The sequence below is a fragment of the Crocuta crocuta genome, unplaced genomic scaffold (assembly GCF_008692635.1).
Source record: "Crocuta crocuta isolate KB4526 unplaced genomic scaffold, BGI_CrCroc_1.0 scaffold692, whole genome shotgun sequence".
NCBI classification, from domain to species: domain Eukaryota; kingdom Metazoa; phylum Chordata; class Mammalia; order Carnivora; family Hyaenidae; genus Crocuta; species Crocuta crocuta.
The window spans coordinates 297,151-322,846 of NW_027532877.1; the positions used below are offsets into that span (position 1 = coordinate 297,151).

The window sequence follows — 25,696 nt, forward strand, 5'->3', positions numbered from 1 at the left end:
GGCGGTCTCCGCCCTAGCGCATCTGTACTCAGGACGCCGTTGAGGCCCCGGTGAGTTGGTACGGCAGTTGCTCTCAGACCAAGGACACTGAGGCAGAGAGAGGTCGAGGAGCGGGCTCAAGGTCATGCTGCGGGTGAGGGGCAGCGCCGGGACCTGAGCCCGGGTGCCGTGTGCAGCGGGAGGTGCACCAAATGGGGAGTCTTTCAGGTGTGACCTTGTAGAAGCTGATGGGCCCTCTGGGTCCAGCTTCCCGAGCTGTAAAAGCCAGGGGCTGGCTTTAGGTCAGGACTCAGCAAACTTGATGTGAAGGGTCAGCCGGTAAATATCTTAGGCCCGGCAGGGGACAGGGTCCCTGTCGAAGTTACTCCACCCTGCTGCCGCTGCAGGACCGGGTGCAGGCAGTACGGGCATAGCTGTGTGCCAAAAAAACTATACAAACAGGCGGCGGCCGGATCTGCCAACCCCTGGCGTAGACCATTCATGGCCCTTCTTTACCACTTCCATTTTACTGTATTCTTGGTCTTAATCATTTCCTTCATATTGACATTTTTTTTTTACCTCCTCCTTAGGGCTTGGTGACATCGGAGGTTTGATGCTATCTGCATTCATATTTGCAACATATGTGTGAAAATAAACTCCTGTGTTAAGAGTTTGCCTGTGAGTCGTGCTTACACGTTACCACGGGGCTGTCGAGGCAAAGGATGAACATGTCGGGGGCCGGGCCTCACACCCCGACTTTGAACAGCGCGGTTTCCTACGCTGGGGCTCTGCAAAAGACTTCTGTTTGGAAAAGGGGGTCCTGCGCCACGAGCCTCTGGAACTGACTAGGGGTGGCTTAAAAATGAACTTGAAAGTCCTGAGCTTCAAGCTAGCATTCACCGGCTCTCCCTTCCTGGGGCTGTGAGCCCCCCGCGTTGCTTCTTGCAGACAGTTTCCCATTATGCCTTTGGTCAGGCCCTCTCTCGTGAACTTGACACTCGTCCGCCAAGAAGCTCTTTGTCTCCACCTGACGGCTAATGGTCATGTCCAACGTAATGTGCATTTAAACCCGACTCCTGGCATCCCCTGTGCCCGCCCAGGGCAGCCGGCCTCGGCACACGCTAGTTTCTTCCTTCCTGCTGTGTAGGCCCCGACCCGTGGCCTTAACCTTGGCCTTGCACGCCTCGGAGCTGGAACTGTACTATGTCCCATGGGCTCCGCCTTCAACACGTCTACGACCTGGCTGCCTGTCACCTCCTGTGAGGGTCTCAGTCACCCCCTGCCCCTAGATAACTCACGTCATGCCCTCTCCCCTCCCCGGGCCCCACAAACAGGGTGGGCACATACACCACGGTGTTTTTGTTTCGAGCCTCCACTTTGGCTGCGCAGCTCTATCCGCTCCTGGAGATGGGGAGCTGACCACCCTCCAGGGAGTCTCGGGGCCACCCCACTCTGCACGGGAGCCCCAGGATGGCGCCTGGTGTGGGCCACAGCCACTCTGAGTCACCTGCCCAGGACTGAGGGCATCTGATGATATCAAAAACACACGCATACCAACAAGCATGTTAGCAGTTCGTGGCAGGTAGGGGCTGGATGGGAAAAGCCTAATCGGGCGAGAAAAGACAGGATGCCCCGAGTCAGAGACCCAGAGCCGACACACGCGGGGCCTTCCCTCCCGAGCCCCAAAGTCGCCTGTAGAAAGAGGACACGGGCACAGCCCGTCCTGGGCAGGGGTGTGGAGTATGGCCAAGTGCCCTGCTTGGGGCCAGGCTCTCACACTTCCCGCGACGTGGCACTGGGCATGAGTCCTGGTGCCGGCCCTCTGCGTGGGGTCCCCTGGGGGGTGCCGCCTGCCTCTCCGAGGCTCTGCTTCTATCACATGCCACGAACCCGCCTCCCACAGTTGCCAGGAGGTTCAAGTGGGGAGCATCCAGTCCATCACATATTGCCATCCCCCCTCAGCCGCCCCTGCCCCACAGGGGGTGGTGTGCAAATACATGGGTCCTGCCCTCCAGGGACTTCCACTCTAGGGGGTTGAGGGGGACGCACACACAGGAAACCATGACGCAGATGACCGTTTACACCTGTGACATTTGGGTGTGGCTGGATCTTCCAGGAGGGCCTGGGCTCGCACCAGTCACTGCTGGGAAGGTGCCCGTTTCAGCGGCTGGGGCAATATGGGAGAACGTTACTAAGCCGGTATTCCGCTAATCTTTTATTAGTAGTATTTCCAGGGGGAAAAAAAGCACAACGTAGTCTTAGTGAAGCTGGGGGANGGAGGGGACAACACGCTCCATGTTCCATTTCGGCAAAAGGCGCAAAGGGTTAAAGTCATTTTCATTAAAATTTAAATTTCAGCAGGCGTTCGCTCTCCCTTCCCCAGCCTTTGAACGTTTGACTGGCAACCATTTCATATTTCAATCTCGGCAGAACAAATTGAATTAGATGTTGAAACCGAACTCGGGCTCTGCTCACCAAAGCCTGCGTGCTCGGCTCGCACTAATCCTTCCTCAGCGCCGCGGAGCACAGGCACGGCAGCCCGGCCACAGAAGACAAAACGCCGGGGCAGCAGGGAGAGAGGAGGGAGAGCAGGTGGCTGAGGGCCGCTGGAATGACGCGGGTCTCTGAGCCCAGGACACAGAACCCCGTGGAGACATCCTGGCCTTGACTCCCCGGTGCCCGGCACCCAGGGCCCCTGCTAAGTGTCTGACGAATGAACGGGCTGAGGCGTCCTGGGTGGCTTTGCGCCAGCCCCTGCCTCTGGCTGGTGCCCCTTCTGGCTCCCTGTGGAGTGAGGGCGCTGCCCGGCGCCCTCCCAAGGCCAGCTGCTCCCTTCCGTGGGAACCTGGGCTCAGTCCGGTCCCGTGACCCTCCATGCCAGGCCCTGAGCAGTGTGCAATCCGGCCAGAAGATGCCAGCTCGAGTTTCCCGGGAGGCCCCCGGAGGCCTGGCCAGGCCCTCACCACCACACCCCAGCATAACGCCCCGGCCCAGACCTTTGCCAGGTGGGCACCGACAGCAACCTTTCCTTACTCAGCTAAGCAGGTAGACGGGCCCAGAAGGGCTGAGCCGGGGGCCTGAGGGAAGGGCCCACCTGTTCCCCAACTGCACATGCCAGCAACCGTTGGCTCTCCAGGGTCTGGTTCTGTGCAAGCAGGTGAACAAGGTGCTGGCTCAGCCCGCTCTGGGGCCTGGGGGCACAGGGCACCTGGGCCCTCTTCCCGTGTGTCTGGACCCCCGTCCTGCCCCACGCCGCCAGCGTGGGCCCAGCAAGCCTGCTGTGCACGCGCTGGGCACGGCTTCCGTGGGCAACCGTGGGGTGCAGCACCCCAAGCCTTCCTCTTTGTTAAATGAGGACGGCAACTGTGCGAACTACCACTTCTCTAGAGAAGCACCCCCGCGCCACGCCCTGGTCTCAGTGCTCCCCACCCGGGATCTTTTCATCTTTCAAAAAATCCTAGGAGGCAAAAATTCTCCTCCCCATTTTAAAGATATGGAAACGGAGGCAGGAGACGGCCGCACAGGTGGTGGGTGGTGCTGCTGAGATTCTACTCCCCCACCCCCCGGGTCTGACCGCCATCCTCCTCCCGCAGGAGGGAGCCGGGCCCTCCTCTCCCGTCTGGAGCTGTCTGGCACCTTCCGTGAGCCGGGCCCCAGGTTCCAACACTCGGTCCTCCCTCCGGGGTTCCTTGGAGCTTCACACCCGGGGCTGACCCCCCACGGCTTCTGCGGTCCCCTGGGTCCCTCTCTGCTCAGCGTCCTGGTGCCCCGCTGGCTCCACAGACAGCCAACCCCTGCCCCCACCCCTGCGTCGGGGACTCCAGGCAGAGCCAGAGGCCGCTGGGTGACAACAGCCCCCTGGGGAGGCCCAGGGGCGGAAAGGGTTCCCTGGCTTCTGTCTTCTATCAGCCCCCAGAGCCTGAAGGTGCCTACCTCTGGCCAAACCCGGCCTGTGGGCCAGGCCCCGAGGGCCCCAGCAGGTGTGCGGAGTGTCATGTGCAGACGGGGGGCACCCAGGAGGGGTTCTAGCTCCTGACTTGGCCCATGGCCATCTGCGCACCTTGAGGTCAGAGCCCCCTGACCTGGGGGCCCTGCATCCCCTCCCCCTCTGGGTGCCTGCTCTGGTCCAGCCTCCAGCATGGCCCCCTTCCTTGCTCCCCCTGACCATCCGGGGCTCCCAGACCCCCTTTAGAAAGGGAGGGGTCCGAGGGCGCCTGGGTGGCTTAGTCGGTTAAGCGTCCGACTTTCGCTTAGGTCATGATCTCGCGGTTCGTGGGTTCGAGCCCCGCGTCGGGCTCTGTGCTGACTGCCAGCTCAGAGCCTGGAGCCTGTTTCAGTCTGTGACTCCCTCTCTCTCTGACCCTCCCCTGCTCACGCTCTCTCTCTCTCCTAGAAATAAATAAAAATATAAAAAAAAAAGAAAGGGAGGGGTCCGCACATCAGTCGGGAGGCTCACCTGGCCCCAGGGCCGCACCCCTTCCTCGGCGGCCACCTCCGTGGCTTACTCCTGGCATGTCTTCCTGGATCGAACAGTGTCCCATTGTCACTCCTGACGCCTCCTCATAGGCTCCCCGGGGCCCCGTGCTCCCGGCGACAACTGTGGGCATCCCCCGCCGCCCGGGCTCACGGATCGGGAGCCCCCGCAGTTCACCCGGCACTTGCTGGATGGGCGCAATGCTCCCCAGGTGGCCGCTCCCCCGTGCTGGGCGAACCTCACCCAGCTTTGCTGGACGTTCACCGGGCTGCGCTCCACCTCCTTCCAGAACTGTACTAGCGACGGCGGTTCAATGTAAGTTACGGCAGCATTCGTTCCTGACTGTCCAGGGCTGCAGTCATTTTCAGTGGGGAAGGGACAGGGCTCAGGGGCGTCTGACACGGACATGTGCGCAGGGGAGGGGTGCAGTGTGGCTGCTTTTGATAAAGCGGTCAGGACCCACCTCTGAGTGAGCAAGGAGGATCTAAACTAAGTTCTCAAAGGGGAAATACAAATAAAGAGAGACAGGAAAGATGTGGAGGAAGGGTGTCTGGGCAGAGGGAAGAGCAAGTGCAAAGGCCCTGGGGCCGGAGTGCGCTGGAAAGGCCAGCAGGCCGGAAGTGAGGGACTAGAGGCAGAGCCTTCTTGCTGGGTGAGGAGCGTGACTTTATTCCAGGCGTGTGGCAGGTGCCCTGAAGGGTTTCAAGCTATGACTTGCGTGATCCAGTTCATGGACCCAGCTGGGTCCCTCTGGCTGCCTGGGGAAGGGGCAAGGAGGAGATGAGGGGGCATCCCCCAGGGACGTGCTGGAGAGCCAGGCGTGGCACGAAGGTGGGGTGATGGGGCGCCCCGCGATCTCCAGGGGAGTTGAACGCACTGCTCTCAGTTGCTTATGTGGCCGCTCCCCGTCTAGACAGGGAGCCCCTGGCTGGAGGGCGGAGAGGCTGGGCAGGGCAGGGGGGAGGGCAGGGCACCGGGTCTCCCAGGCAGGTGTGAAGGCACAGCTGCACTCGGCACACACCAGGCTGCAGGACCTGGCTGACCGCACCCCGGGGACGTTCCGGGCTGTCACCGAGTCAGTCATGTCTGTGCCTCCCGTGTGCCAGGCCCAGCGGCCGAGTGACACGGACGCCCCCACCGCTGGCCTGGCTCTGGCAGCGTGAGTACACACTGTTACGTGCCGCTCACTGGACAGGCAGTGGGGAGGACAGGCTGGGCCCATCACCCCCGAGGCCCGCGGCACCTGGGGAGCCGGGTCACCCGATGGCCTGGTCTGCATGGGGCTTAACGCCAACCCCGCTGACAGCCCCCACCGGCGCACTGGGGTCGCACCTGACATCTGCATATAAAAGCTGGGGGACATGCCGCTCTGGGTTCATGCATTTTGCCTCTGTTACTTCTCAGGGTCGAGAGAGTGGGTGTGACCCCGGGGCACCTACCCCCGGGGGCTGAGCCTCAGAGGGCGACCAGCGCCATGGGGCTCTGCTGGGGCTCTAGACGGTTCGGTTCAGGCAGATGGATGGAGGCTGGACCCCGCCACCCGCCTCCGGGAACGCACAGGCCCAGGTCCATGTAGACTCGAACCCGAGGCCCCAGGCAGGGGCCCCAAGTTAAGAACAGAAGTGCCGACGGGCCTTTGCTCCAGACTTTACTTGAGTTGTGACCGAGGCAGTCAAACCCCAGGTTAGCACAATGTCACCCCCCGTACAGGAAGAGAAGCTGGGGGGCAGAGGGGACCTCCCCGGTCTGCGGCCGCACAGCTGAGAGGGGTGAGGCTGGGATTCGCACCTGACCAGCCGTGGCCCTTCCCCCGCAGGGGAGCCCATCTCTCCCGTGGGTGTGCACGGGCACCCCAGGCTCAGGATAAGCCCTTCGACACCGCCCGCCAGGGCCGGGGCGTGTGTCACGGGGCCCCCGCCCGTGAGCAGAGGGTGTCCCCGCCGTCAGACGCACGGCTCGGGCTCAGCTGCTGAGGCCGGCGTCTGGGCTCCGTGAGCCGCTCAGTGGCTTCCCCAGCCCCGTGCTCCGCCCCTGGAGGTCAAACCGGGGCTCGCGATCCCATGTGACGGGGGGAGCAGGACGGAAGCCGAGTCCCGAGCTGGGCCCCCTCCTGCGGGTGGCGGTGGGCGGGAAGTCCAGCTAGCAGCCCCCCAGGGTGGGGGAGGCGAGAACAGCGGCTTCTGGGTGGGCTCATGCGCTCGGCACTGCGCCTGGGGTTTCTCATGGGTTAAGGCGGCCCTTTTTCTCCCTAAACCTGTATGAGGCGGAAGCCAGTCAGTTCACAAGGCTGAGGTTGGGCCCAGGGAGGTTAGGCAGCCAGGCCGGGGTCCCCAGCCTGAGCGGGTGGAGCGGGGGCTTCGTGCCCTGATGGCCCAGATGCAGGAGCCGCCTCGCTCACCGGCGCCAGGCCTGCTCCCGTGCGGCCGTGCGCCCTAGAGCGACCCCCAAGTCCCTGTGCACCCCGGCCCTCCAACCAGCAAGGTGGGGCCCCGTCTCCCCGTCTGGGAGCAGCAGCAAGTGGGAGCAGAGGTCCTGGTGCTGCCGTGAGAGGTGAGAGGCCCCCTCATGTGGCTGCGCCTCACCCGCCCACGGCCCTTGGGTGCTGGGCACAGGGTGGCCGCTGGAATGCATCAACCCGGAGGGCGGGCATCAACCCGGGCAGCCCTGGCTGTGGCTTGAGGCCACTGTCCCCTCTGACCTTGGGCGGGTGCCCCGCCCTCCCGTGGGGTGCCGCCCGCCCCCTCCACAGCCTGCGCGGCAGGAGTGCAGAAGCCGGAGCGGCTGTCCCCGGTCCCCAGGGCCCTGGAGCCACGTACCCTCTCGGTGCCAGCTCGCAGCTGAAGGGTTTGCTCCTCACTGTCATTTTCACTGTCTTCCAGCTGCTCCAGGATCTCGTCCAACACCACAGACCGCTTTTTCTTCGGGGGCTCTGTGGGAGCCCAGATGGCAAGAGAGGAGGAAAGAACACCGAGAGGGTTGGGAGGCGGGAAGAGAGGGGGAAAGGGGTGAGCAACATGGAGGGCGGGGAGGCGAGAGAGGAGAGAAGGCGCGGGCGGAGCAGGAGGAGAGGCGGAGGAGGGGCACGAGGGACAGGAAGCCAACGGGGAAGAGAAAACACGGGAGAGAGAGAGACGCTGGGGGTTAGTGTCCAGCCTCACCATGGGGCTGCCTTGCCCCAGCCCCAGCGCCATCCCGTTCGGCCCGCCGCCCCTCCCCATCTCCCACCGCAAGGAACCGTTCCATTCGGGCAGGGGGAACAGGAGGCCCCTCCCAGCAGCTCAGACATTAACGGATCTCTGCCTGGCTTGCAGGGAGCAGAAAACCTTCGGAGCAGATGGGTCAAGGGGGGGCAATCGCTGGGGAAACAAACGAGCTGTTCTGGCTTTCTTGGGAGACTGCAGACTTATAGGAAGGGTAGACGGCTGGCATCCAGCAGGTGCTCAATAAATGTTGGATGAAATCATGCTCAGAGCAGGCGTGGAGGGAAGAACAGCTAGAGTCTTCTTTAGAAAAGAGGGGCAATTTGACTTGGGCTTTGAAGGACGCAGAAGAGTTCTCTGTGATGACGGGAAGGGAGTGCAGGGGCACAGCATGAACAATGGAATGGCGGGCTCGGCAATACCTGTTCCCTCGGGGCCCCAAACGCTACTGAGCACCTACTGTGTGCCTCAGCTCTGCTCCTCTTCCCACCCCCACAGGCATGTGTTATTACTGCCTCCTGTAGGTGAAGGCACCGAGCCACAGACAGGTAAGTCTAAGGTCGGTCAGAGAAGGGTGGAGGCAGGATTCAAACCCAAGCAACACCAAAGCCACATTCTGCCCGGGACACCAAGAGCAGCTGGAGAAGGTGAGCCGGTCCCAGGCCTGGCCTGCTCTCAGCCCCTCTTCTAGCCTTTTTTTTTTTTTTTAATTTTTTTTTAATGTTTCTTATTTATTTTGAGAGAGAGAGAGAGAGACAGCGTTGAGGAGGGAAGGGTCAGAGAGAGGAGACACAGAATCTGAAGCAGGCTCCAGGCTCTGAGCTGTCAGCACAGGGCCCGACACAGGGCTCGAACCCACAAACCACAAGATCATGACCTGAGCCAAAGTCAGACGCTCAACTGGCCGAGCCCCCCAGGCGCCCCCATCCCTCTGCTAGTCTAACCAATCACTGACACCAGCCTCAGGGCCCATGTCTGGGCCAAGTCCTGGGTCTCCTGGGGAACAGCCTGGGCCAGTGACTTGGGCAGTGAGCCTGTTTCTTCACCGTGTTTCTCCTGAGGCGACCGGGACATTGACCCCTTCCCATCTTCTCCACGGCCACCTACCCGGCCCGAGCACTTTCACCCGAGTCCCTGCTCTCGTCCCCCCGCCCCCCGTCCCCGCCCCGATAGGTCTACTCTCCGCAGAGCAGCCCGAGGGACCCTTCCAGAGCAGGTGCTACCGCTGGGGGTGGGGGGTCTCAGAGCTCCGTGGGGCTTTGCACAGCAGGGAGAGGGAAGTCCCCTGTCCCCGGGGGGAGGGGGGGCGTCACTCAGGCCGGCCCCTCCGGGCTTGTGCACTGCACGCCCACCGGGAAACAGACCTCTGCCCCCACAGGACCCAGGTGGCTGGTGCTCAAGCCCCAGCTCCCGCGCCCCCTTCTCAGGGGACACCCCCCGCTCTGCCTCGTGGCCCTTCTCAGCACCGACACTGCGGTGCGCGCTTCTCTGTTTGGGGACAGGGCTGTCCTGCTCGTGACTATGCCCCCAGCCGGCACACTGCCTGGCACCACTGTCTGCCTGGTGAGGGGGGAGCACGTGGCGCGGGAAGGGGGCACAAGCGAGGCCTGAGGCAGCGGTGGGAGGCTGCCCCCATCCCTGCCCCGGAGCCTCCGGGCCTGGCAGCTGTATCCGTCATTGTTAGTCATGGAAAGGGAGAGGGGCAGGATGGCTGGGGCAGGGGCGGCGGCCCCCGGCGCACACACGGCTCCTCGCCGCCTCCTCGCCGCTCTCGGTTTCCTTATAATCGCCGGGCTCCGGAGGTGCACAATGGCCTCTGGAAATTGAATTTGCGGGCAGGTAATGGGAGCCGGGAAATAGAAGGGCAGGAAAATAGGGCCTGTGGGCCTGTCACTGACGCCTCCTCCCTGCTACTAACGTGGGGGGTGTGAGCTCCTGGGATGGCGGCCCCGCTCTCCGGGCTCCCCGGCTCCGAGGGTCGGGGGGAGCTGCCCACCTCAGCAGCACCGGCGACAAAGCAGGTTTGGGCACTCTCCCCCAGCCCTGCGCCCCCACACCCCTGCGCCACTGCCTCTCCGATCCTCCGCCCTCCCTCCCTCCCAGGCATCGGGGAGGGGGGATCAGAACATGTCGCTCCTTTGTCTCAACCCTCCATGGGGCCATCTTGCCTGGGGAAGAGCTGAAGCCGTCAGGCCACCCGAGAGGGTCCCCACTGCCTCTGTGAACTTCCAGTCACACTGTCCCCCCTCACTCATGTAGAGATGGCCAGCAAGGGCCCCTTCCCAGTTCCTGGCCCCCGCTCCCCCACCCCCTACCTCCGGGGCTCTGCACTTGCTGTCCCCTCTGCCTGGAGAGCTCCTCCCCCAGGGAGCCATGGGCGGGGGACACTCACTTCTTAGGGGCGTCTCCTGGTCTTGTTTAAAGTCCCAAGCCCCCCAGTGCCCTGCCCTATCTCCCCATTCGCTTCCCGACACGGCACTCAGCCTTGCGTGCGGCTCACCCCCCCACACCCCTCCCCGGCTCGCTCTGCCTCTCTCATGGGAACGGGACCTCCACCAGGCCGGGGTTTTGTCTGCATCGTGCCTGCTGTACCCCAGTCCCTACAACAGAGCGGGGCCCGCAGCGGGTGCCCAGAAAGCACTTGCGGAGTGACCAAATGGACAGATGGCAGGGACGGAGGAGGGTGAAGAGGTCCCGCTGCTGAAGGACACACAGAAGCAGGGACGGGAACCAGAGGCGGTCTGTAACCACCTTCGTTCATGTTTTGGTCCTCGGGGCCGGGCATGACAGTGAAGGGGACAGGCCCCATCCAGCGCGTTCCCGGCTTGCTGCGGGGAGATGGAGAGGGAAGCCAGACAGCCACGGTCCAGGCAGGATCAGCGCCGGGATGGGGAAGCCCTGCTCCTGTGCAGGCTATCGGGGCGGCTTCCGGGAGGAGGCGACGATGTAAGCATCGCGGTGCTGACTCCAGGCTCTGGCCTTCTCTCACCACTGGCTGTGCTCACAGCCTCACGGCACCCCCCACCCCCAAGCCAGCAGGCCTCTCCGTAGCTTGGCCCGGCCCATGGGCACCGGCCAGGCTCAGTCTGCTGCGGGGAGAACCAGCTCTCCCACCCCTCTGCCTGGAATGCTGGCCCTGCCCTCGGCCACCCTCCCGCCTTCCTCCAGGTCACTGACGCCAGAGACCCTCCCCTCCTCAGTGGCCCTCTGATGAGCATTGAAGAGCCACACCTCCAGGGATGCAGTGGTAACGGAACGAAGGAACCCACAGCAACTAGAGCGGAGCCAGGCTCTGACCCTATGGCCCCTCCCCGGTGACAGGGGCGTCACCCCTCGGAGCCGCGCCCCGACACGGAACAGGTGGCTAGAATGGACACGTGGTGGGCTACTGCCCTCGCCACCCTCCTCAGCTCAGAGTGGCCACTCGGAGGGCCTGTGCCGTGGGACCCGCCCCGCCGCCAGCTCTGCGCACGGGTCTGCCTGCCGGCTACCGTATCCCGGCGCTCAGCACAGAGGAGGCGCCCTGTAACCACGTGCTGAACGTAAGAAGGAATGAAGAGTAAATGAATGACCGAGTGCTAGGGCACCAGGAGCACGATCTCTGGAGAACTGCACTGACGTCGGGATGGCCACACGGCAAATGGGGCACATGGGGCGAGAGGTCATCTGGCTGGGGAAACTGAGGCCCACAGGGTGGGGGACGCAGCCGGCAGAGGGACCCACACGGGAGTGGGTGTCAGGAACTCCCTGTAGGAGGGGGTGTGGGCACCCCACTTGGCAGGTGGGGAGATGGGGTGCAGGCTGAAGCGCAGACCCCATGGCCCCTGGGCTGCACACGGTGGTCCCGGGGTTCTGCCTCAGCGTGTCCCCTCAGGAGCCTGTGACACTGAGACGGAGCATGCGGTTACCAGGCCCTGCGTCAGGGTCACACGCACAGGCTCTGGCGCTCCCCCAGCCGTGTCCCCATGGGCCGGGCACACACCCCGAGGGCCACTCCCTTGGGTATAGGGTGGGCGGGGGCAGGGTGGCTCCCCACCTCTCCGCTCAGCGTCTCCACTGCTGACCTGAGGCTCAAAGGTAAGGGGCTCCCCCTTCCTGCGAGGGCCCCTCAGTGCACCCCTCTGGTCCTCCACACTTCTACACACGCTCAGGAACGCAAGCGTGGGCACCTCTGCTCCACCGCCGCCGAGCCTTTCTGTGCCTCAGTCTCCCTACCTGGAACATGGGGGCGCTATTGACACCCACCTCACGGGGTCGCGGGGAGGGTCAGAGGAGGGAAAGGAGCAGTGGCCGGCACCTGGCTAGACCCGTCGGTGGGGGAGCCCAACAGCTCTGTTGTTGCCACTCAGGTCCCAGTGTTGATTTACATCTCACTTTGCCATCAGGCCAGTGTGCGCCAACAGGGCAGGGGCCGTGGTCGGGTGTTAGGTCAGTGCATGAAACGTGGCGGGTGCANGGCTCCGCTCACCCCGGCCGGGTGAAGGGCAGACGGAGCAGGTCAGAGGACCCGAGGTCCCGGCTCGGCCACCTGATGGCCCCGTGACCTTGGGGAAGTCGCTTCAGCTCTCTGGGTCTCAGCTGCCCGGTCCGCCCACGGTGGACGAGGATGGAACTGTCTCCTGGGGCGGCCGTGCGCCTTCGCAAGTCTGGGCGTGAAGCCCTGAGCACTGAGGGCTCCGCTCTCCGGGACGTCGCGGCTCCCGCGGGCCTTTGCGTCTGGCTCAGGTCAGCCCCCAACCCCCACCCCCCCCANCGCGAGCAACACCCAGCAACCCCCCGCCCGGCCCTGCCTGCACGCCGAGCACCCTGCTTGCTGGGGAAACAGCTGCTGAAATCCCACTTCCCCGACATCAAAAGCCTCAGTGGGTTTTCACCAAACAAACATAATGCAGAACCAGAGAAAGGTGTAAAATAAATAAACAAAACAAGCTGTGCATTTTCTTTCGGCATTACAGCTGCACCCGAAGATAAACAGCAAGTGAATGTCACCAAACATCAATACCCGAGAAATTAACTTGACAAAAACCTCAGCCTTCCCCCAACCACCCCCCAGCCCCGCTCCCCTCCCCACCCCACCCCTCCAACCACCAATTTGAATTTCTGGNCGCTTCATGGGGTTTTGTTCCAGAGGCAGAGCGCTGAGGAAGGGCGAGCAGAGCGGGGCGGGAGGGGGTTCTGGAAGGGGCCGGAGAGGAGCAGGCGATGGTGGCCAGGGGAGGCGGGAACCAGGCTGCCAGGCTCCCAGCCCGCTGCTCCTGGCTGGGCCGCCTGGGGCGAGGAGCCTCACCCCTCTGTGCTGGTCCCCGGCACTGACTGCACAGCACCCCGCTCGGGCGGTGCCTGGGGGCTTTAGAAGGGCACGCGTACTGGAGTCCACGACAGCGCCTGGCTCGCGGTAAGCGCTCAGGGAAGGCTCGCTGGTGGACACTGTCGCCAGACGCTGATGAGTGCAGGCAGCTCACTCCCCTCCTCTTCAGAATGGGGCAGCCGTACCAGCCCCGGACAAACGCGGTAGCCGCCGCAGGGGTCCCATCCTGGCGGGACGTTAGTGGGCGGCTCTGGGACGGACACATCAACGGCCTTCTCTGGCCGCTGGGGAATGTGTAGCCCTGGCAGAGCCGGGCAGGGAGTGCTGGGGACGCGCTCCACCAGCGAGGTGTGTTAAGGGGGACCTGGGGACGCACGTCCCAGCTCCCTCGACTCTGGGGGATGGCTCTGAGGGGTTCCACCTGGAACTGCCCACTGCTGGCTCCCTGTGGCCCCCAGACTGCTTCCCTCCTTCCTCTCCATCCCTCCCTTCTAGGTGATCTGTGATCAGCTCTGCACCTGGCCCCCCAAATCCAGGTCTGCCCCTGGGGAACCCACCATGTCCACCGGTGACCGAATGGGAGGAAGCCTCGGCCTCAGGTCCCCGCAGAGCATCCGAATTTGCTGACATGATTTAAAGACTTCAGCCGCTAGTGACTAACATGGGAAAAAGGGGAAAAAAGCTATACGAGACTCCATGTCAAGTTTTTCTGGAAATCGGCCGACCGGGCCGCAGCGGGCCCAGGCCCCCACCTGAAGTACCGTGTGCCAGGCTGGGGGTCCCGCTGCGAGGACAGCTCTAAAGGATATTCTGAGCCGTCAGCCGTGGTGGCCGTGCCGGGGCTCCAGGGGGGCAGCGCCCGGCACCTGAGAGCGGGCGGGGGGTGGAGCACGGGAGGCCGAGAAGCGGAGAGTCCTGGCACTCCTTGGGCCTCGCAGCACTGGGGCTCTGCAGGGGAGGGCAGGGCGGGTTTGCAGGGGAGAAACTGCGCGAGCCACACAGTATTACTGTCCCATTTGTCAGGCAGGCAGGCGACGGCTCAAGGAAGTCACCCAACCGTACCCTCCCCGTGTCCCACCCCCCAGTGATGCCTTTGGTCCCGTGGCGCAGGGGCCGCCCTGCAGTGGAGGCGCTGGCACGGCCCTCCCTGGCGGAGAGCTCGCAACAGGGAAGCTGTGAAGCGGACGGAGCCCCCGCAGCACCCAGCCTCCTGCAGCGGCAGCCTTCACGATGCCCGGCTGCCCGGGAGAAGGATCTAGAATCCACTAGAGCCGGGACCCCACCCCCAGAGGTTCTGATGTGAAGGGCCTGGGGAGACCGCCGGTCAGCGCCCTTGTTAATCGCCTCGGGGCTCGGGGCTCTGGCTCGCGGGGAAGAGGGGGCGGCGTGCGGCCCGGGGGGTGGCCTGGCAGGTCCCACTCACAGGGCCTGGATTACTGGGGATTTAGCCCCGGGGAGGGCTGTGGGGCCAGGTGAAGCCCGGGCTTTCGGCTCGGTCCTGCACGCGTTTGTGTCAGTTACAGATGCCGGAGGGGCCGACGCGGGCAGGTGAGGGCGCCTCATCGCAGCGGAACAGAGGAAGAGGAAGAGCTGGACGTCGCCCCTGCTTTCCATTTCCAGCAGCTCCATGGCCAGTAACCCCCAGTCCCCTCTTGGCACGGCCCTGGGGGAGGAGTGGAGACTGGAAGGGAGGAAGTACGTCGTCTCCTCAGGGGCCAGGGCGGAAGGGAGTCCGCACCAGACCTGGAAGCGCGCGGGCCTTCCGCGGCCAGGCGGCCCAGCTGCCCGCGGGCACTCACACCCGGGGTGCTCACACCTGATCTCACCCGCGCGGCCTCTGACGTCCCGGCTCTCTCCTCTCTGTGTCCAGAACCCTATTAGTTTCACTCGTGGCCACGCAGCCGGAACAAAACCCTCCCCGTCTGTCTGTTCTTCCTCGGTTTCTCCGGCCTGGGCCAGCCTGCGCGTCAGAAACAAAATCGGCCGCCCCTTGCCGCCAGCCACAACCCTGGGGGGAGGTCCACCCGCCTCCTGCCCGTTTCCAGCGCTCTGGTCCCCAGGTCCCTGAACCCCTATCCAATCCGGGCCCGGCTCCTTCCCCTCCCAAGTCGCTCTGAAATTCTCCTTCTGTCAGTTTAATTCTGTGATCGATGAGGAAGAGCGGGAGAAATGGCCCGGCACAGCTGGTTTCCCCGTTAGCCCTAGCAGGGATTCCTGGCCTCGCTGGCGACGGCTGAGTGAAATGTTTGCGGAACGCAGAGAACACAAGTCAATAACAATTTAGCTGGATTGGGAGCAAGCACCTTCCCCGCACGGACAGCCGCTCCCGGGGGAAGGGGAAGAGAGTGTGCAGGATATTGCTGAAGCACTTGGAAATATTTCCAAAACACCACTCAGAGAGGCTCGGGGCGTGGGGCGGGAAGGAGGGGAGGGGAGGGGGACGAGGAGGCCTGGGGACGGGGCTCCAGGGCCCTCCGGCCTCCCCCCCTCCCCACACCTCTGCAGCGGCGAGCGTGTGGCGCTCTGAACGGGGATCCCTCCCCGCCGCCGGCCATTTGCACCCTCGCTGGTAGCCACTGCCTAGGAGCCACCTGACCGAAACAGCTCCTGCTTCTCGATGTGTCTTCTCTGGATTCTGTCTCCACCACAGCTGGGGTGGCCGGGGGGCCTGTGAGAGAGGAGCTGGCGGCCCGGCCAGGTCCAACCTGTCTCCTGGTGTCGCCCACCTTCACGGCCGGGAGCTGGCGCAAGAACACGCGCCACCCTGGCCAGGGAGAAAACACCTGGCCCCGCGGTGGTCTTCCCTCTGTGGCGAGTGGGACGGGCCTTCGACGCCTCTGGAGGAAGGGCTGTGGGAGCAGAGCCTTGGGTGGGGAACGAGAGGCACCCAAATGGAGGAATAAAATTAAGGCCCGGGGAGCTTATAGGAACCCTCTGTCACCGCAGAAGGCGCTGGAAAGATCCACAGCAAAGGGATATTTTGAATAATAAATTCTGTGACTTCACATACTCGCTTGAACTTTCCCTGACCGTGGTTTTTAAAGCCGATGATTATGTTTTCGTGGCCAAGATCAAGAAGGCATATTTGCCAGGGCTGGCGTGGGGATAACGGGCTCTCCTGGTCCCCGATCTTTTGAAACTGTGCCGCCCTATGAATGATTAAGTTATGGAAGGGGGGGTGGTGGTGAACTGTTGTGGGCTTTAAATATCATCTGTATGCTGATGACTTCCAAATTTATATCTCAGCCCAGACTTCGCCCCTGAGCTCTGAACTCATAGATCTATCTGCCTGCCATCTCACGGGGAGCCCTAATAGGCGCCTCAAACCCCCTGTGCCCCCGCCCATCCCCACCTGCTCTCCCCGGCTCCCTCGGCTTCATCATCCCGAGGCACCACCATCCTTTGAGTGGCTCTGAGCAAAAATCTCCACGCTGGCCTTAATTTCCCTCATGCCTTCCAGAAGCAAATTAGGCTGGCTCTACCTTCATCACATAGGCTCAGCTCCATCCCCACGGTCTCTGTCCCCATCCGGGCCCCTGCCCCGTTGCCCCACCTCCATCCTGGCCCTTCTATGACACACGCCCCGTGTAATGGCACAGAAGAGGTCTGACGGTGTAAATCAGGCCGCAGCGCTCCTCTATTCTCAAACCTTTGAGAGACTTCCTACTTTACGCTGAATAAAAAGCCAGGCTCCCTGGCAGGCCCCACAAGGAGTCCTGCTGGCCTCTCTCCAGCTTTGTCTTCTAGAATTCTCCAACCTGGCACCGTTCTGTAGCCACAGTGGCCTGCTACTGGGGTCCTACCCCAGGGCCTTTGCACCTGTGGGTCCCTGTGCCTGGAATGTTTTTTCCTCTGGTCTTCGGCCAACTGGCTTCCTTCTTCCTTCTTCCCATCACAAAGGCACTGACTCCTCGGAAAGACTTTCTCCAAGCACTGTACTTGAAATCTCTCCACTCCTCCCCACCCTGAGGAGTGTATTGTTACTCTTTTTACTTTCCTCCTCAGGGCTTGCAATCATCCCGACTCCACTGGCACTGCCTTTTTCTTTTGTGTCATGTGTCTCTCTCCCCCTCAAATATCAGCTCCACGAGGGCAGGGGCCTTCACGTTTGTTCACTGCTTTGACCTCAGTGCTGAGTAAGGCTGGATCATTTGGTGGTCAGTGTGCAGTTGAGCGAGTGAATGAATGAAAGAGTGGAGTACATGGTGAGCAGAGCAATGAGGCTTCCTTTCCAGGGAAAGCTGCAGTTCTTAAGCAGAGCACTCCAGCTTGGGGTGGGGGGGATGAGGGTGTGGCTGTGATGCTTCTAGAACCGTACACTCTCTGAGAAAACATGTTGTGGTGGGATTAGGCGCCTCCCCCATGGCTTTTAAATAAAATAAGGGCATCTGTGTCACAAGCCCCAAGGCCTAGAAACTTCTGGAAATGGTGAGACTGTGCACAGTTCTGGTCTCTGTGGCACCGGGCCTGGTCCTTGTCTGCGGCGCGAGGACGCAGCCATACACACCCTGTGAACCAGCAAGTCCCCCACACGGCCCTCCCCTCCTCCTCTCTTGCACTGGACGTGGTCTTTGCTGAGAAGTCACATGGCTGCCTCTCAGAGCGTCGAGGTTCGAGGTGGGGAAGGGCTGGCTTCGGGCCAGGCAGGGCCCCGCTGCCGGCTGCACGCGCGGCCACCCATGGGGCCTGCAGCATGCCATCCAGCCCACCCGCGCCCTGGGTCCCCTCCCATGGGGTGACAGTGAGGAGAAACCAAGCGGCCTCCTGCACGGCGCCCAGTACATACTAGTGGCTCCGTTAGGAGGGGCCGTTCCGGTGCTCACTCATCTACCCCGCAGATAGTCACGGAGCGCCCACGCCGCGCCAGATGCAGGGCTGAGGCAGGGGGTGCGGAGAGGGCCCTGGGCCCGGGGAACAGAGCCTCTCAGGGACAAGGCGCATCAGACAGTCGCACCCGTGAACACGAAGCGGCAGGAAGACGGGGTGGGGGGACTGAGGGGGGGGATTGAGAAGATAAGGGGCATGGTGTAAAGGACGAATCTCCGATGCTCTGGGAGACCTGAGGGCCAGGGGGGCCAGGGGGGCCAGGGGGTGGTGGGTGGGGGCAGCANGAGACAGCAGATCTCTCTGCTTCTGGAGCCGGGCGGCCGGGCGGGCGGGGGAGGCGCCGCGGCCAGCCGCTTACCATGCCGCTCATGTCTGCGCTCCCGGCTCCGGAGGTGAGAGGTGCAGCCGCTAACCACAGCCCATCAGCCCTCGCAGCTGGAATAAGACAACGGCGGGATGCGGAGCTGCGCTTCCGGCCAAATAAAAGCCTGTTTTCCCGGGCCTCCCTGGCGGTGTGGGCTCCGGACCAGAGGCTTGTGCGGGCGGATTGCTGCTCTACCATTATGTTCTCTCGGTGCCACTCGCGGGCACCACGGCCTGCCGAGGGCCTGAAAGCTTCTCGATGCCTCGACCCTGCTGGTTTGCAACACGCTCGGGAAGAAAGGGACACAGCCAGTGGCCGACTTTCCTGCTTCCTCCCCTCCTCGCTCTCGGTTTTCACCCTCCCACACGCGAGGCGCGGAAGAATAGCACTTCACCTACCGCGGGCTGCGAGGCAGAGAGGGGGGAGCTGGTTCGGGGCCCGGAGGGGAGGCGGGGGCAGGGCAGGGGCGAGGGGCGAGGGGGAGGGCGGCTCTGTGCACAAGGGCCGTCTCGCTATTCCCTCTCGAAGTAGCTCCGTCTGGTGTCAAGGCCTTTGCAGACTCGGCAACTTTTCCTACGACTTTCACAGAACTGCCCTTTGTCGTTCAATCCAACGGGTGTTTGGTCGGCATCACCTGGTGACTGGACACGGAATCCCCTGCCGTCTTATAGGGACTATGGGGACAACGGGGAGGACGAAGGCTTCCAGAAGGTGGGGAAGCTGGGGGCTTAAAACTAGCTGTCAGTGCAGGAGCCTGGGCAAGCGGCACCAGGCCGGCACCGAGCATGTTTGGTCCTCACAGCTGCGTCGGAAGGCAGGGCGTTGCTGCCAGCTTTCCCCAGCGAGGAGCCCTCCTCCTTTCCCTCCTCCTCCTCCTCCTCCCTACTGTGCGCTAAGCGCCTACTGTGTGCCAGGCATGGGGCTCTGCGCTCGAGACACAGAAGTGCTGTGGCCTCCAGAGTCAGACGGAAACGCCCCGTCCTGAGCGCTGCCCACGCGTTGGCACATTCCGTCTGACACACACATGCGCGCGCTGGGGGTCACCTGCGCCTGTGAAACGCGGGCTCCTCTGCGCCCTGTGTTCTCTGCCCTAGCACATCCGCCGTAGCCGGGCCTGAGTGCGGTGCAGGGTCGACGAGGTGCCCCTGGCGGCACAGAGAGGGGACACATTTGTCACACGCTCACTTGTGCATTACAGGCATCACCTCCCTCGGCCACAACGAGGCAGGCACCCCAGTCCCGCCGTACAGGTGACAACGCGCTGGCCTGAGTGCCTCGCCTGGGGTCACGGAGCAGGGACCGGGGCGCGGCCTGGGGCAAACGGGAGGGCACCGGCGCGCCTGCTGAAAGGAAGACTCCTGACTCAGCCGCGAGCAACTAGGTGCCCCCTTGGGCAAGTCATCTGCCCTCCTGTGCCTCAGTTTCCTCGTGTGCGAAAGGGACGGTGACAACGGTATTCAGCGCCTAAGCTTCTGCAGGACTAACACCTGTGGTTAACGCCCGCACACAGCACCTGGCACGGAGCGCGGCTTAACAGACGAACGTTGTTACGGCGGTAATAATCATCATCAGCGCTGTCGAGCCCCACCCTTCATGGAGCTGCCCACCTTGACCCAGGCTCATCCGGGACTCGGGGCTGCAGAGGGGCCGGTTGCAGGGGCTGGGGCGCCTTCGGTGGGCCAGCAGGCTTTGTGCCTGGCCCGGCTGGATGGCTGAGATGCCGGCCTGCCTCTCCCTGGCCCGCATTCCACCGGGAGCGCTTTGTCGCGGCCTCGGGGCTCAGGCTGGGCCTCCACCCAAGGTCCGTGCGCCTTCCTGGCAGAGCTCGGGGCAGAGGGAGGAAACTGCACGGCTCCCACCTGCCCTTGGGGCCTGCCAGGGCCCGGGAAGCACCGAACAATGCGGATTTGGACATAAAAGAGCGGGTGTTTTTCACCACAGGGACGGGGCAGATCAGGGGACAAGGGTCCGGACGGGAGAGCAGGAAGCCAGCAGCCCCATTCTGAACCCGCAGGGGGTTCCTGAAGAGATCACACAGACAACGGGGTGCGTGGGTTAGAGGGACGCACGATTCCGGGCACCTGTTCTGCGCAGATGCGTCTACCCCCACCCCCGGGTCCAGCGGGCGTGGGAAGGATGGGCAGAGCCGTCACCCTGGGTACGGGGCACTTCAGCCTGACTACACGAGTCTGAACCTGCCCCCCCGTTTACTGTCTGCACGACCCGGGGCAAGCTACTTCATCTCTGCGCGCCTCGTCCCTTCATCTGAAGAATGGGCGCACAAGCAGCCTGGACCTCCTGGGAGCGTGAGTGGAAAAAAACAAAAAGGCATCTCCTGCTGCTTTTGTTATTCTGCATGCCGTCTTCACAACGGTTCTCGAAGTGGTGGCTTTGTTAGACTGGTTGCCTCGTTCGCGGGCAAGGGACTCCTCGCCACACACCCAGCCAGAAGGCGGCAGAAAGGGGGTCCTGTTGATGACAAGGGCAGTGCTCTCTCCTAAAGCCAGCCTTTTGGGGGGACCAGGACCTTACTGAAAGTTGGACAAGATCGTCTTACCAGAGGGGTGTGGGCGTACACGCACTTGCACGCCCCCCGGGGGACATTTCTGGGTGTTCACAGCCCCTCTGAGGCCAGCCCTAGACTGGGGGCCGCCAGACAAGGTTTCACGGATTCGAGGGTACAAATCCCTCTTATCTTGCTGTGTTCTGGAGGGAGCTTGCTTTTGTTTTAAGAGGATTAGCACGTGTTTCTTTAGGAAGCAGTGCTGTGAAACACCACTGGGGATTCCTCTCGGGCTCTCTGTCCCCCAAACTCTCAGGCTGCCTTTCTGCCACCTCTGCACGACCCGGACAGGTGAGGCCAGTGCAGAGGGTTGCCACGTGGCCACGCTTGCGAAAGACCCTTCCAGACCGGATGCTCTGCCCCTCACCCCAGCTGCACGCCTGGACACTCGTGGGCAGGACACGTATTCTCTGGTGTCCCCCGGAAGGTGCCCCTGGGGGACGTGGCCCTCTGGCTTACAAACGGAACGGGCCAATGGGAGGCCCTGAGGAGAGCAGAAGTGGGAGGAGAGGGAGCTGCAGGCATTCCCACCCCCCCAGCTCCCCACCTGCTTGGTTGGGTTCTCTGCCACTGGCCGTGTCCCCTGCACCAGGGGACTGGGTGGCTGTCTGCACCATTTCCTCCCTCTGCTCCTGCAGGCCCTGGGACGGGAGGGGAGTGGGGGGGTGAGGGGTGGGATGGCTCACCTCCCGCCCCTGCCCACCCCTCCACATTACAGCCTCTTCCTGCCAATCCTCGGGGTGAGTTCTGTTTCCCAGTGCGACCTGCCTACTCTTAGTGCCAGGACAGCTGGGAGCACTGGCCTCCACAGGCTCCGTCAGCTCCGAGTCGATGGCCCCGATGGCCCCTTCCAGAACCTGCGAGGGTGATGCTCCTCCAGGGACAAAGGGAGTCTCAACACAGAGCCCGGCTGACCCTCACAACCACCTCGGGGGCCTCATGTCACCTCTGCACCTGAGGCGCCGTGCCTGGAAGCGGGGACACCGTGACACGCACGCCACGGGGCCTTCCGTGAGGGGGCGCGGTGTCAAGGCCTAAGGGCTGTATGACGTCTCCCATCACCATCTACTACTCATCCCCTGCGTTTCCGGAAGGGACCCTGGAGGTTCTACGTTCAGGGTCTGGCTGAGTCCGGACGAAGGCAGCCGTGCAGTAAATGCTCACACACACGCCCCCGCCCCCTCAGTACGGACCCCAGAGCGGGGCTGCTGTTCCAACCTGCCACTTTCCAGCTGCGTGACGGCGGGCAGTGCCTCAGTTTCTCTGTCTGTAAGACGGAGTCCGCAGCGCCTGAAGCGGCTGCGGCTCCGTGAGGAAACGTGAGACCCCGCAGCTCCCAGACTGAGGACGGGCCCGGCACAGAATGAGCCCTTCACAGACAGCAGGGGTCACGCGTCATCCCTCCGACGCCGGCCTGGTCTCGTTCTCCCGTCTGCAAAACGGGGCTAATCGTGCCCGTCTTGTGGGGCTGTCGGGGAAGCGATGGGAAGAACCCTATAAATAAGCCTCTCCCCCCACCAGGACCGTCCCTGCTTGTCGAGGCCTCGGCCGGCAGTCGATGCTTGGAGACGGCCGACCCCGCGGAAACGCTCCTGGCCGGCTCTCCGCTGGGGTGAGGCAATAACGCTGTCTTTGGCACTCAATTTATTGAAGGGGGCTCCTCTCTCAGGCAGGGCATAACCGCTGAGTCTGCAGGCCGCCGGCCCCGGGGACAGGCAGGGGGTGGGGAGACGGGGAGAGTCCCTTACACAAACATTTGCCGACGGGTGCATTTGGGGCTGCTGATGGCTGTCGATAAGGATAGGTTCCCTTCCTGCACGTCAGGACTTGGGGACTTATTGAGTCGTAAGCCGGCGACTGTGTACTCAGTCCTGATCCCTCCAGCTGCTCGTTCGCCTCAGCCTGAGGGCCCCGCTGTGAACGCAGGACACGGTCTCCCTGCTGGGGAGGCCTCAGCCCGGTGAGGACAGACCGCAAAAGAAAGAAATTAGGAACAGACGAAGGAGAGCAGAGGACGGAGCCATTACTGATACCTGAGAAGGAGGGTGGACAAAGGGAAGGCTTCCTGAGGGAGGGGTCATTTGAGCTGGGCCTTGACGGCTGAATAGGCACCGCCTGGTTCAAAACCACTTGGAGGGCTGGGCATCGGGCATTGTGAGCAGAGAGAAGAGCACATGGGAAGAGCATGACACACGACACGGCGTTTGGGAAGGGCTGGGAAGTGCAGGCAGGGGTGTGTCCTGAAGGGTCGGTGGCTATGCAGTCCTATTTCTGCAGCTCTTAGCACACTTGCCGGGGATGTGGCCTCACGTCCCCAGACCCTGCCGGGGAGCCCGCTTGCTGGCCCAGAGCAAGACACGTGAGGCCCAGGGAGAACTCACAGCCCTGAGCGGGCCACCCCTTCCCTAGGTCCCCCTAAGCTGCTACATGACTGGGGCAGCGAGGGTCACTGGCCAGGATGGTGAATGAGTGTGTCCCCGCCCCGGGCTCCATCCCTACAAGGACAAGTGGGGGAAGGGCGGGCGGTGTGGCCAACACCCCGACTGCCTCCCGGTGACACCACTGGGCGGCGGGGATGGGGGAGGGCAGCGGTGCCGGGCGCTGGGTGGACTGGTCCATCCGGGAAAAGCCCCCGAGAGCCAGGAACCTGCTAGCTGTCCCCAGGACCCCTGGGTAGAGGAAGACAGGCCGCCACCGGAGACCTGACAGTGGCCAGGGCCGAGGCCATGGGTGAGGCCACGGGGCCCTTTCACCAAGCCCGGCTTTCCCAGGCCGGCACGAGGAAGGGATGCGTGCCCAGCTCAGTGAGGCTTCCTGGACCCCCATCGCTAGGCCTCCAGGACCCTGAGGCAGGAGGCCAGCAGCCGCCCCTTTCTGGCCGGGCCCTGCACACACTTCTGAGACGGCGGGAGAGGAAGGAGAGGATGCAGGTTCACCCGAGCGTGGGGGTGCGCTGGGAGGGACAGTGGGGGCACGTGCCACATGCCCAGTGTGGCCCAGGTCTTGTGGCTTTCCCTCAACCCCTCCTGACTCCCCAGAACTTGCCGGAGAAGACAAGGCCCCGGTGAGCCCCCCACACTCTCCACTTCATCTGTTCCAGCCACGCTGGCCTCCCGTTTCTCACGCGCCCAGCCAAGGTCCCCACTGCTCAGGCGGCCCTTTCGTGGGCACGAACGTCAGCTCTGCGGGAGGCCTTTCTAGACCACCCGCGCAAACAAGTGTGCCCACCGGCCTCTTCCACCCGGAACGACGGCCGGCTAGGTCGCAGCCGCGAGCGCTGGGACCGAACAGGTGCTTAGTGTTTGCGGGGGATGGGCTGAGCGATCGGCGAGCCCACAAAGGTGTGTGAGAGGTGGGTCAGGACCGTGGACCATGGCAGAAAACGCACGGCCCTCAAACCAAGGAAGTGAGGAGGGTCGAGCAAAGAGGTGGCAGAGGGTAGGGGTTTTGGCGGCAGTGACCCCCTCAGGCTGGCTGCTGCGTAGAGAGGGCCACCAAACGGGGGCAGTGCCAGCCAGCCAGCCAGCAAAAACCTGGCAGGACGGAGAGCGGAGGGTGGTGATGGGGCCAGGGCGGGGACAAACACCATGACCCCAGGCTCCTCCTCTCCCCAGTCTCCTGCCAGGCCTCCCAGTGACCCGGCCCAACCGGAAGCCAAAGGGCACAGAGACTGCTGACGTGGTGCACGCTGGTCGGCCTCTGGGTGCGCAGCGAGGAGAGGAGGGCGGAAGGCAGAGCAGGGGGCAGCTGGGGGGCGCCCAGCGCGCTCTGGGAGGGAGAGCGGGCACCCTGACGCACGCGGCCCGGCCCGGCCAGGGCCAGGGCAGCCCTCTCGGGAGCCCCCGCGCGGCACGCTTACCGTGGAAGCGCTCGGCCGTCTTCCGCCGCAGGGCCTGCAGGCTCACCTCGGAGTCGGCCCACTCCAGCACCAGCCTCCGGCCGTACAGGTGGGTGCTGTGGCACAGGGCGTGGAAGGCTCTCTGGGGGGCGAGGGCAGGAAACGGAAGTGTCAGTGAGCTGGGCCCTACCCGCAGGCGCTCCCTCCTGCCCCCTCCCGCCCGCCGCGACCTCGCGCTCAGAGGCCAGGTTCCGGCCCTTGTGATCCCTGCTCCCCGGCCAGGGGGTGGGAGCTCTTGGCCACTTTATTCGATTAGAGGGTTACGTCCCAGGGAGGGAGCTGCCAGTGACAGTGCCGTCAATACGCCTGCCGTCCGGGCTCATAATTGGTGCTGGGCCAGCGGCGTCTCCTTCCCCGAGCTGTGTCCTGCCCGGGGAGGGCCACCCCATTAGCTGGCTCACCTCCCACCGGGCCGTCTGGGGCAGCGCCGTGCGAGAGGGCCGAGCCCCATCTAGCTATGGTCACAGCCGTGCAGGCCCCTCACTGTCCCCTGGTAGCCCTGTCCTTCACTAGCCCTGCGGATTCTGTCCCCGGCCTCTTATGCCCTAGGCCAGGACACCCCCGGTCCCCCGATGGCCTCCGGGCTCCCAGGCTCTGGCTTCTTCTCCCAGCTCAGCAGCCCTGTCTTGCCCTCCCCGAGTTCACGCATGGCAGCTTTACTGAGATACGATCCACATACCACGCAAGTCACCCCCAGGAAGCACAGGGCGCGCTAGTTCTCGGGACATTCAGACGTGTGTGGCCGTCCCCCACAGTGTCACAAGGTTTCCCACCCCCAACCTCCTCGCCACATCCGGCCAGGTCCCCGGTCTCTGGATCTGCCCGTTTGGGACGTTTCATATTGACGCAACCACACAGGACTGGCGAGCTCCCTCCCAAATGTCGCGGGGGCCCTTCCCGGAGCACTCCCGTGGCTCATGGAGGCCATGTGCCTGGAGCCACCGCGCCTGCGCAGGCGGGCAAGCTTCCAGGGCTTGCGCGCGTCGATGCATCTCCCAGGCCTCAGTTTTCAAATCGATGAAGTGGGAAAGTCGGAGGCGTGCCAATCTAACGGCTCTAGGGGAGAAGAGGAAGATACCTGGA

General features: G+C 63.5%; 1 protein-coding gene across 1 annotated transcript in view; it reads right to left on the reverse strand.

The window, feature by feature from the left end:
* RBM19 (RNA binding motif protein 19) overlaps positions 1-25,696 on the reverse strand; it is a 130,096-nt gene that overhangs the window by 7,535 nt on the left and 96,865 nt on the right. Inside the window, exons 28-29 of the mRNA XM_077745635.1 lie at positions 24,575-24,695; positions 7,270-7,382 (exon numbers count right to left, since the gene is read on the reverse strand). Coding sequence (XP_077601761.1) covers positions 7,270-7,382; positions 24,575-24,695 — 234 coding nt within the window. The remainder of the gene's footprint in view (positions 1-7,269; positions 7,383-24,574; positions 24,696-25,696) is intronic.